At 42.1% G+C, this 15,199-nt stretch overlaps 1 protein-coding gene and 7 non-coding genes across 8 annotated transcripts in view; 4 read left to right on the forward strand and 4 right to left on the reverse strand.

The window, feature by feature from the left end:
* Positions 1–939: 939 nt before the first annotated feature.
* TRNAF-GAA lies at positions 940–1,012 on the reverse strand. The gene has a single exon. It is a non-coding gene; the product is annotated as a tRNA-Phe (tRNA).
* A 271-nt stretch (positions 1,013–1,283) lies between these two features.
* Positions 1,284–1,366, forward strand: TRNAL-CAG. The gene has a single exon. It is a non-coding gene; the product is annotated as a tRNA-Leu (tRNA).
* A 2,068-nt stretch (positions 1,367–3,434) lies between these two features.
* LOC120915878 (olfactory receptor 1G1-like) overlaps positions 3,435–15,199 on the reverse strand; it is a 63,505-nt gene continuing 51,740 nt past the window's right edge. Inside the window, exon 4 of the mRNA XM_040326689.1 lies at positions 3,435–3,602. Coding sequence (XP_040182623.1) covers positions 3,435–3,602 — 168 coding nt within the window. The remainder of the gene's footprint in view (positions 3,603–15,199) is intronic.
* TRNAF-GAA lies at positions 3,790–3,862 on the reverse strand. Its single transcript has one exon. It is a non-coding gene; the product is annotated as a tRNA-Phe (tRNA).
* Positions 8,371–8,453, forward strand: TRNAL-CAG. Its single transcript has one exon. It is a non-coding gene; the product is annotated as a tRNA-Leu (tRNA).
* On the forward strand, positions 12,524–12,596 carry TRNAF-GAA. Its single transcript has one exon. It is a non-coding gene; the product is annotated as a tRNA-Phe (tRNA).
* Positions 13,874–13,946, forward strand: TRNAF-GAA. The gene has a single exon. It is a non-coding gene; the product is annotated as a tRNA-Phe (tRNA).
* On the reverse strand, positions 14,239–14,311 carry TRNAF-GAA. The gene has a single exon. It is a non-coding gene; the product is annotated as a tRNA-Phe (tRNA).

Below are 15,199 nucleotides of genomic sequence, written 5' to 3' on the forward strand. Positions count from 1 at the left end.
AGTTAGCTAGTTATTATTTCGAATTTCTGGATTTTATTTCTTATGTTCGGAATTTCAGATTTACAAATTTACGAATTTTCGAATTTTCTTATTTGTAAAATTCATGAATTTTCAAATTTTCCAAATTTTTCATGAATTTGCTAATTTTCCAGTTCGTAAAATTCATGAATTTTCAAATTCGTAAAATTCATGAATTTTCAAATTTTCCAAATTTTTCATGAATTTTCTAATTTTCCAGTTCATAAAATTCATGAATTTTCCAATTTTCCAGTTCATAAAATGTATGAATTTTCCAATTTTCCAGTTCATAAAATTCATGAATTTTCCAATTTTCCAGTTCGTAAACTTCATGAATTTTCCAATTTACCAATTTGTAAAATTCATGAAATTTACAATTCGTAAAATTCATGAATTTTCAAATTTTCCAGTTCGTAAAATTCATGGATTTTTTAATATTACAATTAAAAAAAATCATGAATTTTCTAATTTTCCAGTTCATAAAATTCATGAATTTTCAAATTTTCCAATTCATAAAATTCATGCATTTTCCAATTTATGAATTTACGAATTGCGATCATAACGAATGACCTGGAAAACAAAAAATAAAAACCCCAAAAAACAGATAAAATGAAACACATTTTACCATGACAGTGCACTTAAAGAGGATGTCTCCCCCCACGAAAAATGAAAGGTCCATACTGTAGCTTCTGACTTTTAATATTATGACACTTACCTTTCCAGGGAGCCCATGATGTTGGCTTCACAGATGGTCCCCTACTGGGCATGCGTGAAGCAGGCTGTGCTTTTTGATTTGCCTGGCGGCGAAAGGAAGGAGGAGGGGGCGAGCTTTGTAGACTGTATATTTCATATAAGTTTGATAATGCCTGTAATGATGTTTTTTTTTAAAAACAATAAAACTATTGAATACAAAAAAACATTTGCCGAAACCCGGGATCGAACCAGGGACCTTTAGATCTTCAGTCTAACGCTCTCCCAACTGAGCTATTTCGGCTCTGTATTTAAAGGAAAAGGGCCTGGTATGCTCCTGTAGGGGGAACCCATGCCGGTTTTTTATTTGAAATTTGGCGTGGAGTTCCCCCTCAAGATTCATACCAAACGCAACTGCGGCTAGTCGGCAACCGGTAAAAGCGGAGGTCGGCCCACCCCTGTAAAAATTAGAACTCCACTTTAAGCTTTGAAAGCGGAACGATTCAGAAGAAGCAAATTGGTTGGCAGGAACAGCTGATCAGGTTTCCGGGTGATCCAGTGAGTTTTGTAACAATGTCAGGATGGCCGAGCGGTCTAAGGCGCTGCGTTCAGGTCGCAGTCTCCTCTGGAGGCGTGGGTTCAAATCCCACTTCTGACAGCAGCTTTTTTTGACTCATTGCATTACGGTATATGTGTAATATGTGTGTACTGAGATAACAGCAGAACACTGATAATGGCAGTACAAAGAGTAATAATAAAGGGCCAGATCCACAGACAGAGTACGCCAGCGTACTTTCAAATTTCCCGCGTCGTATCTTTGTTTTGAATCCTCAAAACAAGATACGACGGCTTCTGGGTTAGATCCGACAGGCGTACGCTTCGTACGGCTTCGTACGCCTTCGGATCTAAGATGCAATACTATGGCGTCCGCTGGGTGGCGTTTTCCGTGTCGGGTATGCAAATTAGCGATTTACGACGATCCACGAATTTTAATACTCGGAATTCGAAAATCCAAAAAAAACAAAAATTGGAAAATCTGAAATAACTAGCTAATACTAACTTAAAGCGGGGGTTCACCCTTAGAGGGCACTTTTCCCCCTTAGATTCCTGCTCGTTATTACTAGGGGAATCGGCTATTTATTTTAAAATATGTGCAGTACTTACCCGTTTACGAGACGCATCCTCTCCGTCGCTTCCGGGTATGGGCTTCGGGAATGGGCGTTCCTTCTTGATTGACAGGTTTCCGAGAGGCTTCCGACGGTCGCATCCATCGCGTCACGATTTTCCGAAAGAAGCCGAACGTCGGTGCGCAGGCGCAGTATAGAGCCGCACCGACGTTCGGCTTCTTTCGGCTACGAGTGACGCGATGGATGCGACCGTCGGAAGCCTCTCGGAAGAATGTCAATCAAGAAGGAACGCCCGCTCCCGAAGACCCATACCCGGAAGCGACGGAAGAAGATGCAGCTCGAAAACGGGTAAGTACGGATCATATTTTAATATAAATAGCCGATTCCCCTAGACCGAACGAGCAGGAAGCTAAGGGGAGATTTTTTTTTTTTTTTTTAAATGGGTGAACTCCCGCTTTAACTATTACAAACTATTAAATTATAGGTGTTGGAATTTCTTTTCAAATTTGGCTGTTACTGAACGTAACGATTACGAATTTATCCAAAGTTCCGAATTATCCAAAATAAAGAATGCCACAAACAAAACAAATGAAACAAATTAATAATAGAAAATAACAATAATAATATATTTTTTTAAATTATTATTATTTATTATTGATTTGTTCAATTCCTTTCGTTTAGATGTGGCATCTGTTGTTTTGAATAATTCATAACTTTGAATAAATTTGTATTCGTTACGTTTACTGACAGCCAAATTTGTAAGGAAATTCCAACACCTATAACTTAATTAGTTAGTTATTATTATTTAGTTAGCTAATTATTCTTTTGAATTTCCAGATTTTCTTTCTTATTTTCAGATTTTCAGATTTACGAATTAATGAATTTATGAATTTTCAAATTTTCAAATTTTCAAATTTATGAATTTTTAAAATTTTCAAATTCGTAAAATTCATGAATTTTCAAATTTTCCAATTCATAAAATTCATGAATTTTCAAATTCGTAAAATTCATGAATTTTTTAATTTTCCAGTTCGTAAAATTCATGAATTTTCACATTTTCCAGTTCGTAAAATTCATGAATTTTCACATTCGTAAAATTCATGGATTTTCCAATTCGTAAAATTCATAAATTTTCCAATTTTCCAGTTCGTAAAATTCATGAATTTTCCAATTTTCCACTACATAAAATTCATGAATTTTCAAATTGACATCTGTTATTTTGAATAATTTATAACTTTGGGGAAATTTGTATTAGTTACATTCATTAACAGCCAAATTTGTAAGGAAATTCCAATACCTATAATTTAATAGTTAGTTAGATATTATTATTTAGTTAGCTAGTTATTATTTCAAATTTCTGGATTTTATTTCTTATGTTTGGAATTTCAGATTTACAAAATTACGAATTTTCTTATTTTCATGAATTTTCAAGTTTTTTAATTCGTAAAATTCATGAATTTTCTAATTTTACAATACCTAAAATTCATGAATTTTCTAATTTTACAATACCTAAAATTCATGAATTTTCAAATTCGTAAAATTCATGAATTTTTTAATCCGTAAAATTCATGATTTTTTTAATTTTCCAATTCATAAAATTCATGAATTTTCCAATTCATAAAATTCATGAATTTTCTCATTTTCCAGTTCGTAAAATTCATGAATTTTCCAATTTTCCAGTTCGTAAAATTCATGAATTTTCCAATTTTCCAGTTCGTAAAATTCATGAATTTTCTCATTTTCCAGTTCATAAAATTCATGAATTTTCTAATTTGTAAAATTCATGAATTGGGCATGCGTGAAGCAGGCTTTGCTTTTTGATTAGCCTGGCGGCGAAGGAAGGAGGGGGCGAGCTTTGTAGACTGTATATTTCATATAAGTTTGATAATGTCTGTAATGATGTTTTTTTTTTTTTTTTAACCAATAGAACTATTGAATAAAAAAAAAAAACATCTGCCGAAACCCGGGATCGAACCAGGGACCTTTAGATCTTCAGTCTAACGCTCTCCCAACTGAGCTATTTCGGCTCTGTATTTCACAGAAAACTTTTGAAAAAGAGTCTGTGTTTTTTCATTTCTTATAAATTTATAAAAAAACAAAAAAATTTATATTTTCTTGCCAACCATATACCAAAGATAGTTGCACCAGTTCACGTACTAGATACGTGATCTTACACAGCCTGGCCATGCTCTGATTAAACACAGCAGATGTCGATCACTGGGTGCCGGCCGATGGAGTACCGTGGGCACCCATCGATCAGCATGAATTTACACAGGACAAGGGTTTTGCCTATGTAAACAAGGCAGAGCTATGCCCTGTAAGTTGGGAGGTAATAGATGTTCTTTCTCCGCAAAGAAGGGAATAAAATCCATTACTTCCCCTAGTAAAAGCACCTCACACATTACACAAACACTCCCTAATCGTCCCTGATGTTAACTCCTTCTTTGCCAGTGTCATTGGTACAGTGACAGTGCATATTTGTAGGCGTGGCAATGTCATGTGCAAACACGTTTCGTCATATGTGATATCATCAGGGGCATAAAGTGCATATTTTTAGCACTGATCACAGTATTAGTGTCACTGGTCCAAAAAGTGTCAACAGTGTCAGTTAGCGTCTGAATGTCCCATTACGCAGTCCCGCTGCTGTCAGTCAAAGTCAGTTAGCCAATGAGGAGACAGAGGGGGTGGGGCCAAACTGCTGCTCTATGTCTGAATAGACACAGGGAGCTGTGGCTCAGCTCGGGTGCCCCCATTGTAAGCTGCTGGCTGTGGGGCCACTCGACAGGAGGGAGGGGCCAGGAGCGCCAAAGAGGGATCCGAGAAGAGGAGGATCAGGGCTGCTCTGTGCAAAACCCCTACACAGAGCAGGTAAGTTTTATTTTTATGGACAAAAAACGGAGACTTTGCAATCACTTTAACCTTTGCTGTATTTAACCACTTAAGGACCAGTGCATAATGATATAAATCAGGGGTCCTCAAACTACAGTTTTTTAGGAACTACAATTCCCATCATGCCTAGTCATGTCTGTGAATGTCAGAGGTTACAATGCCTCATGGGATGTGTAGTTCCGCAACAGCTGGAGGGCTGTAGTTTGAAGATCCCTGATATACATCGACACAATGGCACAGCTTAAATGCGGCATTATGGGCGCGCAAGTGCCGCGATCTCCCTGAGCCCGACCACAGGTCCTGCGGACTTGATGTCCGCTGGGATACCCGCGATCGTCTCATGGAGAGGATGAATGGGGAAATGCTGATGTAAACAAGGCATTTCATCATTCTTCCTAGTGACAGGACACTGATCACAGCTGCCTGTAATCGGGAGCAGCGATCAGTGACGTGTCCCTTGTAGCCCATCCCCCCTACAGTTAGAACACATCCCTAGGACACACTTAACCCCTTCCACGCCCCCTAGTGTCCCCTCTTCACTGCCAGTGTCATTTACACAGTAATCAGTGCATTTTTATAGCACTGTCCGCTGTATCAAAGACAATGGTCCCAAAATGGCGTCAAAAGTGTCCGATGTGTCCGCCATAATGTCGCAGTCATAATACATTTGCTGATCGCCGCCATTACTAGTAAAAAAATAATAATAATAAAAATGCCATAAAACTATCCCCTATTTTGTAGACGCTATAACTTTTGCGCAAGCCAATCAATAAACGCTTATTGCGATTTAAAAAAAAAAAAAATATGTAGAAGAATACGTATCGGACTAAACTGAGGAAAACATTTTTTTTTAAATATCTTTTGGGGATATTTATTATTGTCATGCCTTTGGCCTACAAGGAAATACAGTAATATCTTCTGGATTTATAATTCAAATATCGTCCACTAGATGCCACTCTTAACAAAGGACTGTTGATGGGCAGTGTTCTATGGTAATGTACATTTCCTGTCGTGTTACTGAAAACTGTCTTCACTTCCTATCACCACTCTTTCATCTCTTTTCCACTGGACTGTCCACATGGAGTCAGCTAAGCCTGCACCACATGATTCCCAAGTCTTGATCCTCTTAAGGCAGCATCGCTGGTATGATAAAGACTGTTTATCTATATGCCTAGTATACATTTGTTTGTGTTCATATAATTCTTATATGTTCATTTATTTGTTTATTTCTAGTTTCACCATTATTCATATGCATCTTATATGGCCACCACCTGTTCATCGTAATGAAGATCCAAAGTTACAGACAGTTTGGTTATTTAGGATGCAAGGTTTAGGCCCCTTTCAGACGAACGGCTGTTTTGCAGCAGCTAAAAGCATGTTTATGTTTTGCTGGAATTCAAGACTCCAGGCACAGCGATTAGCTGCATTTGTACAGTGCTTTTAGCTGCGGTTACGTTTAGCCGCGGCACGATATTGAATGGGGATCCGACTTGGATCCCTGCCAATACCAAGCACTGCGTTTGGTATGAATCTTGAGGGGGAACTCCACGCCAAATTTCAAATAAAAAAACGGCATGGGTTCCCCCTACAGGAGCATACCAGGCCCTTGGGTCTGCTATGGATTTTAAGGAGACACCCAGTACGCCAAAAAAACGGCGTGGGGTTCCCCCCAAAATCCATACCAGACCCGTATCCGAGCAGCAGGCCGGTCAGAAAAGGGGTGGGGATGAGCGAGCGCCCCCCTCCTTAACCGTGTCAGGCCGCATGCCCTCAACATGGAGGGGTAGGTGCTTTGGGGCAGGGGGCTCCCTGTGGCCCCCCACCCCAAAGCACCTGTCCCCATGTTGATGAGGACAGGGCCTCTTCCTGACAACCCTGGCCGTTGGTTGTCGGGGTCTGCGGGAGGGGAGCTTATCGGAATCCGGGAGCCCCCTTTAATAAGGGGGCCCCCAGATTCCGGCCCCCCATCCTAGGCCTCTTATGACGTCACAGTCCCAGAATGCTCCATGCACCCGGAGCATTCTGGGACTGTGACGTCATAAGAGGCCTATATAAATCGGTGCGAGCCGCGCACACGGCATTACAGCGGGAGGAAGCGACGTGTCAACATCGAAGAAGAGAAGAAGAAGGCAGCAGAAGCCCGGGCACCCCCCGCCGAAGACGTCGAAGAAGAAGCCCGGGAGGGGGGCCGCTGTAAAAGAGCTAAAGAAGAAAGTGCCCCCCCGGCGGAAGAGAACCCGAAGGCGGTGAAGACCGGCAAATCCCCCGCCCCCCAGAAAACATCGAAGAAGCAGTCCCCCCTCGTAAAAGAGCTAAAGAAGAGAGGGGGGGCACCGGAGCTGACTAATACATTAATTTAATAACCCTGTGTAGTGTTTTTTTTTACATTTTTTTCCGCCAGGTGAATGGCTAGGGGTACGATGTACCCCATATTCGTTCACCTAGGGTGGGGGGCCGGCATCTGGGGGATTCCGGATTCCGATAAGCTCTTCTCCCGCAGACCCCGACAACCAACGGCCAGGGTTGTCGGGAAGAGGCCCTGTCCTCATCAACTTAGGGACAGGTGCTTTGGGGTGGGGGGCCCACAGGGAGCCCCCCTGCCCCAAAGCACCTACCCCCCATGTTGAGGGCATGCGGCCTGGCACTGTTAAGGAGGGGGGGACGCTCGCTCGTCCCCACCCCTTTCCTGACTGGCCGGGCTAATGCTCGGATACGGGTCTGGTATGGATTTTGGTGGGAACCCCACGCCGTTTTTTTGGCGTACGGGGTGTCTCCTTAAAATCCATAGCAGACCCAAGGGCCTGGTATGCTCCTGTAGGGGGAACCCATGCCGGTTTTTTATTTGAAATTTGGCATGGAGTTCCCCCTCAAGATTCATACCAAACGCAGCTGACACAGTACACTGCGGTTATGTACCGATAGCTGCGGGATTTCGCAGCTGGACGCATTGAGATCTATTATTTCTATCTGCACAAAACCGCAGGGAACAAAATGACAAAATGTTGTCACAGGAAGGCATTGTGTGCTTCTAGCTGCAGTAAAATCCGCAGCTAAAAGCACCATTCTATCCGTCCGTGTGAAAGGGGCCTTAAGCTGTATGAGGAGCTACATAAACGCCAGGGGCAAATGTCTAGCGAGAACAGAACAATTATAGCAAAAAGTAAAAAAATATTGCTTTTTCTTTCCAAATTGTTTTTTTGTTAAAAAATGTAGAGGTGATCAAATACCACCAACAGAAAGCTCTATTTGTGGGGGGAAAAATTACGCCAATTTTGTTTGGGAGCCGCGTTGCACGACCGCGCAATTGTCAGTTAAAGCGACGCAGTGCCGAATCGCAAAAAAACGCTCTGGTCTTTGGCCAGCCAAATGGTCCGGAGCTAAAGTGGTTAAACATGTTTGGGAAATCTCCTGTGCATGCGCAGGTGTGCTGAAAGGCTCAGCCAAGTACGCTCAGCCGAGCCAACCTGACACAGTTTAACTGCGGCGGCTGGTCGGCAACCGGTTAAAGCGGGAGGTCGGCCCACCCCTGTAAGAATTAGAACTCCACTTTAAGCTTTGAAAGCGGAAAGATTCAGAAGAAGAAGCAAATTGGTTGGCAGGAGCAGCTGATCAGGATTCCGGGTGATCCGGTGAGTTTTATAACAATGTCAGGATGGCCGAGCGGTCTAAGGCGCTGCGTTCAGGTCGCAGTCTCCTCTGGAGGCGTGGGTTCAAATCCCACTTCTGACAGCAACTTTTTTGACTCATTGCATTACGGTATATGTGTAATATGTGTGTACTGAGATAACAGCAGAACACGGATAATGGCAGTACAAAGAGTAATAATAAAGGGGACAGATTCAAATTTCCTGCGTCGTATCTTGTTTTGAATCCTCAAAACAAGATACGACGGCTTCTGGGTTAGATCCGACAGGCGTACGGCTTCGGATCTAAGATGCAATACTTTGGCGTCCGCTGGGTGGCGTTTTCCGTGTCGGGTATGCAAATTAGCGATTTACGACGATCCACGAACGTACGCGCGGCCGTCGCATTTTCTAACGTCGTCTGTAGTCGGCTTTTAACGGCGTGTAGTTAAAGCTGTTTTTTTCCCGCGTATACATAGACTTGCCATGTTAAGTATGGCCGTCGTTCCCGCGTCCAAATTTGAAAAAAAAAAAATGTTTGCGTAAGTCGTCCGTGAATAGGGATGGACGTAACTCACGTCTAAGTTAAAAAAATGACGTCGTTGCCAAGTCATTTCGCGCAAAGAATGGCGGGAAATTTCTTGACGACGCATGCGCATTTCATTCGGCGCGGGGGACGCGCTTCATTTAAATGAAACCCGCCCCCAACCTGCCCAATTTGAAATTGGCCGCCAGAAATACACTACGCCGCCGTAACTTACGGTGCGAAATCGCTGAGGATTCGAAAATGCGGCAGGTAAGGTACGGCGGCGTAGTGTATCTCTGATTAGACATGTGCAGACTGGAATATTTCGTTTAGTTTTTTGTTTTCGTTTGGAAAATAAATGTATTTAGTTACTCCCGAAAATCGTTTTGATTTATTTCGTTTTTCGTTGGGGAATAGCTTTCGTCCGAAAATCCAATAATACTTGGTTTCTGTCGAATGGTCAAAAGAATATTCCCCGGAACGTCGAATCTTTGTTGGTTTCTGTCTAATGGTTAAAAAAAATATTCGACGGAACGTCGAATCTTTACGTCGAATCGTACATTTCCATTCGACTATTCCGCCTACAAGAATTCTAATGTTGTATGACTAGTAATAATGTCGAATCTATTCTCTATAATGTCGAATCTATTTTCTCATAAAATCGAAATCTATTCTCTGTAATGTCGAATCTATTTTCTCATAAAATCGAAATCTATTCTCTATAATGTCGAATCTATTTTCTCATAAATCGAAATCTATTCTCTGTAATGTCGAATCTATTATTTCTATAGTGTCGATTTTTTTCTCTATGATGTCAAATCTTTTCTCTATGATGTCGAATCTTTTCCCTATAATGTCGAATCTCTCTATATCGAATTTTTACCGCAACGAAAACGAAAATAAAGCATTTTTTTTTTTTTTTTTTGCTTAAACATTTTATTAGTATTTCAGAAGAAATCATACAATAAAGCAATACATATGTGAAAATTCACCAAGATATCCAATAGGTTAAATGTATCGGATCAATAATATTTACAGAATATTATAAGTCATTCAAACATACATTTTAATTCCACATTAAATGAGATCAGTTAAAGCGGTCGATCAGGACCGGAACTAAGGACATCACAAGTTGTTATGATGGAAAGTTTTAGACAAAGAAAATCAGTATCAATAACAATAAAAGGGGGAGAAGGAGAGAAAGAAAAAAAAAAAAAGAAAAAAAAGAAAAAAAAAAAAAGGCCTGATGGTACCGGAGTTGGTTCAATTAACGTTTAGAATTGCGAGTTAGGTTTTGAAACTCAGCAGATCTAGTAAAGTTTGTCCAGCAATTCAATTTATCACAAAATTTATTAGGGGAATCCCATGATTGAAAAATCAGATCCTCTATTTCTGCAGTTCGTTCAATTCTCCGAAACCATTCCAAAATACTAGGAGGGGAGGCGTCTTTCCAGTGCGTCGGGATACAGAGCTTGGCTGCATTAATCAGTTGCAGAACTAATTAATTTTTGTATATGTGATGGGGCAATGTGGTATGGTGTAGTAGGAATTGGGCAGCGGAGAAATCTGGAGAGTAGGAAGTAATCAGAGGGATAATGCGGTGAACATCTTTCCAAAAGGGTTGAATAAAGGAGCAGTCCCACCAAATATGCAGGAGAGTCCCTAAGGCAGACTTGCATCGCCAGCAGGTAGGGGAAGTGGTAGGGCTGAATTTATGAATGATGTGAGGTGTCCTATACCATTTGGAAAAGATTTTATAATTATTTTCCTGAGTAAGGACATTGATAGAACCTTTATGAATATTGGTGAAAATATGACTCCAATCATTGACAGAGAGCTTTAAATCAAAATCTCTTTATAAAGCATTTTTTATGTCGGATCTTTCGGTTTTCGTTTCTTGCACTTTCGTTATCGTTTGTTAAAACGATAACGAAAAAACCTGATTTTCGGACGAAAATGCATTCTAACGAAAACGAATGCACATGTCTATCTCTGATACGCTGCGCCGAGCTACATGTATGTGGATCTGGCCCAATGTACCTACCTGACACATTTTAACCAACAGGTCGCACTTAACTGCATGTGTGTTGGTGTTGTCACACTACAATGAAATAAATATATATATACAAAAGCAGAAGGTGCAATCAGCGCAAAAATAATTAGTAGAGCAAAAAAAAAAACCTAATGCAAGCTGAACACTATTAGAATAACACAAAATTCAGGTAATAAAAATAGTATAAGAGAATAAGTGCACCCCAATATAAACTATAAATAAATACAATTAACCACTTAAGCCCCGGACCAATATGCAGCCTAAAGACCCAAGGTGTTTTTACAGTTCGGGACTGCGTCGCTTTAACAGACAATTGCGCGGTCGTGCGACGTGGCTCCCAAACAAAATTGGCGTCCTTTTTTCCCCACAAATAGAGCTTTCTTTTGGTGGTATTTGATCACATCTGCGGTTTTTAGTTTTTGCGCTATAAACAAAAATAGAGCGACAATTTTGAAAAAAAAGCAATATTTTTTACTTTTTGCTGTAATAAATATCCCCCAAAAACATATATAAAAACATTTTTTTTCCTCAGTTTAGGCCGATACGTATTCTTCTACCTATTTTTAGTAAAAAAAATCGCAATAAGCGTTTATCGATTGGTTTGCGCAAAATTTATAGTGTTTACAAAATAGGGGATAGTTTTATTGCATTTTTATTTTTTATTTTTTTTTTACTACTAATGGCGGCGATCAGCAATTTTTTTCGTGACTGCGACATTATGGCGGACACTTCGGACAATTTTGACACATTTTTGGGACCATTGTCATTTTCACAGCAAAAAATGCATTTAAATTGCATTCTTTATTGTGAAAATGACAGTTGCAGTTTGGGAGTTAACCACAGGTGGCGCTGTAGGAGTTAGGGTGCACCTAGTATGTGTTTACAACTGTTTGGGGGTGTGGCTGTAGGTCTGACGTCATCGATTGTGTCTCCCTATAAAAGGGATGACACGATCGATGCGCCGCCATAGTGAAGGACGGGGAAGCCGTGTTTACACACGGCTCTCCTCGTTCTTCAGCTCCGGGGAGCGATCGCGACGGAGCGGCTATAAACAAATAGCCGCGCCGTGGTCCCGGATCGCTCCCCGAGCGGACCCGACCGCCGCATGTAGCGGGGGGGGTCCCGATCGGACCCCCCACCCGCTAATAGGCGAGGACGTACCCATACGCCCATGTGCCTGTACGTGCCATATTGTGGACGTATATGTACATGGGCTGGTCCTTAAGTGGTTAAATGCAATATGAATATAAATAGTGCAAAGGTGATTAAATACCACCAAAAGAAAACTCCATTTGTGTAAAAAAAAAATGATAAAAATGTCATATGGATACAGTGTAGCATGACCGCGCAATTGTCATTCAAAGTGTGAGAGCGCTTGAAAGCTGAAAAATGGCCTGGGCAGGAAGGGGGGGTGAGAGTGCCGGTAAGCGAGTGGTTAAGATATACATAATGCAAACAGTATAGAAAATAAAAGGGATATAAGTGATGGAAAAAGTATTTCTCCTTAGAATAAAATGGAAAAATCTGTCCAGCAATGAATGAGTTACACACCGTCTCCTCCCATCCCACTTTTTCAAAAAGTTGTCTCGCTCACAGGGCCGAAATAGCTCAGTTGGGAGAGCGTTAGACTGAAGATCTAAAGGTCCCTGGTTCGATCCCGGGTTTCGGCAGAAGCTTTTTGATGGAGAAAAATACAGTGAGCCGACATTACATTAGAGATAATCATGTCGTCATTTTATATCTACATTTAAAAAGCACAGGATATCTTTTTTATTTTTCAAAATGCAGCCTGACCAGTTTAACTTCTTCAGCCCCAGAAGATTTACCCCCCTTTTCATGACCAGGCCATGTTTTGCAAATGGCACTGCGTTACTTTAACCGCTTGCCGACCGCGCCATGTAGAGATACGTCGGCAGGATGGCACGGCTGCGCAAAGTGACGTACCTGTACGTTACTTTGAATTTCGCACCATGCAGGAATATTTTTGGGAAAATAAGGATATCATTTAGACCAGCTTACACTTGGAGTGAGCTCCGTTGGAGTCCCCCTGCTTAGCGGGAAAATCCGTCCGTTGATCCCAGCTGAAGAGGCAGATGGCTGGTCTGCGTCTGCTCTGCTTATGCAAAGTGGACACAGACACAGGGCTGGATTCACTTAGATCCGCGCATTTTTTACGGCGGCGTAGCGTATCATATTTACGCTACGCCGCCGTAAGTCAGAGAGGCAAGTGCTGTATTCACAAAGCACTTGCCTCCTAAGTTACGGCGGCGTAGCGTAAATGGGGCCGGCCTAAGCGCGCCTAATTCAAATGAGGATGAGGGGGCGTGTTTTATGTAAATGATTGGTGACCCGACGTGATTGACGTTTTTTTACGAACGGCGCATGCACCGTCCGTGTACATATCCCAGTGTGCATTGCTCCAAATTACGCCGCAAGGACGTCATTGGTTTCGAACGTAAATTACGTCCAGCCCCATTCACGGACGACTTACGCAAACGACGTAAAAATTTCAAATTTCGACGCAGGAACGACGGCCATACTTAACATTGGCTACGCCACCTAGGGGGCAGCTTTATCTTTACGTGGCGTATCTCTTACGGAAACGGCGTATCTTTACTGCGACGGGCAAGCGTACGTTCGTGAATCGGCGTATCTAGTCATTTACATATTCAACGGAAGCGCCACCTAGCGGCCAGCGGGAAAATTGCACCCTAAGATACGACGGCGCAGACCGTCGTATCTTAGCTAGGTTTAAGTATCTCAGTTTGAGCATACACTTAAACTTACGACGGGCTTAGATTCCGAGTTACGTCGGCGTATCTACTCTTTGTGAATCCGGCCCACAGCCTGCTCTCCTCTATGGGATGTAAACAAACCAACTATCGGGGAAAGAGTTAACCGCAGTCTCCTCCCATCCCACTTTTTCAAAAATTTTACAGCGTGCAGAGCCGAAATAGCTCAGTTGGGAGAGCGTTAGACTGAAGATCTAAAGGTCCCTGGTTCGATCCCGGGTTTCGGCAAAACTTTTTTGATGAAGAAAAAAAATACAACTCAGCCGAAATGACCTTGCAAAATCACGTCATCTCTCTCTATATATATATTTATATAATTTTTTACATTTTTGTTTATTTACTTTTTCAAATCATTTTATATATATATATATATATATTGTTACTGGTTAGTCCTAGTATAAAATTCAGACTTTATTTACAAAATAACACATTTTTTATTTATTTTTTGGGTAGAGATGACATGATTTTGCAAAGTGTCATTTCGGCTGAGTTGTATTTTTTTACTTCATCCAAAAACATCTGCCGAAACCCGGGATCGAACCAGGGACCTTTAGATCTTCAGTCTAACGCTCTCCCAACTGAGCTATTTCGGCTCTGCATGCTGTCAAATTTTGGAAAAAGTGGGATGGGAGGAGACTGCGGTTAACTCTTTCCCTGATAGTTGGTTTGTTTACATCCCATAGAGCAGCGGTCCCCAACCTTTTTGGCACCGGGGACCGGCGTTGTGGATGAAAATTGTGCCGCGGGCCGACGATTCGTTTTTTTCGCGGCCAATATGGCACTTCAATCATCACAACACCATGGTTAATCAGGATGATTGAAGCACATTATTTTTATTATTATATTGTAATAAAAAATTAAATAGTTAAACTCACCATAATGCGGAATCTGCCACCAGATGCAGAGTGCCAGCCACATGCCACCAGATGCAGGGTGCCAGCCACATGCCACCAGATGCAGATTGCCAGTCACATGCCACCAGATGCAGAGTGCCAGCCGCATGCCACCAGATGCAGAGTGCCAGCCACATGCCACCAGATGCAGATTGCCAGTCACATGCCACCAGATGCAGAGTGCCAGCCACATGCCACCAGATGCAGATTGGCAGCCACATGCCACCAGTTGCAGAGTGCCAGCCACATGCCACCAGATGCAGAGTGCCAGCCACATGCCACCAGATGTAGAGTGCCAGCCACATGCCACCAGATGCAGAGTGCCAGCCACATGCTACCAGATGCAGAGTACCAGCCACATGCCACTAGATGCAGGGTGCCAGCCACATGCTACCAGATGCAGAGTGCCAGCCACATGCCACCAGATGCAGGGTGCCAGCCACATGCCACCAGATGCAGAGTGCCAGCCACATGCCACCAGATGCAGATTGCCAGCCACATGCCACCAGATGCAGAGTGCCAGCCACATGCCACCAGATGCAGATTGCCAGCCACATGCCACCAGATGCAGAGTGCCAGCCACATGCC

The sequence above is a fragment of the Rana temporaria genome, chromosome 10, assembly GCF_905171775.1.
Source record: "Rana temporaria chromosome 10, aRanTem1.1, whole genome shotgun sequence".
Taxonomy (NCBI): domain Eukaryota; kingdom Metazoa; phylum Chordata; class Amphibia; order Anura; family Ranidae; genus Rana; species Rana temporaria.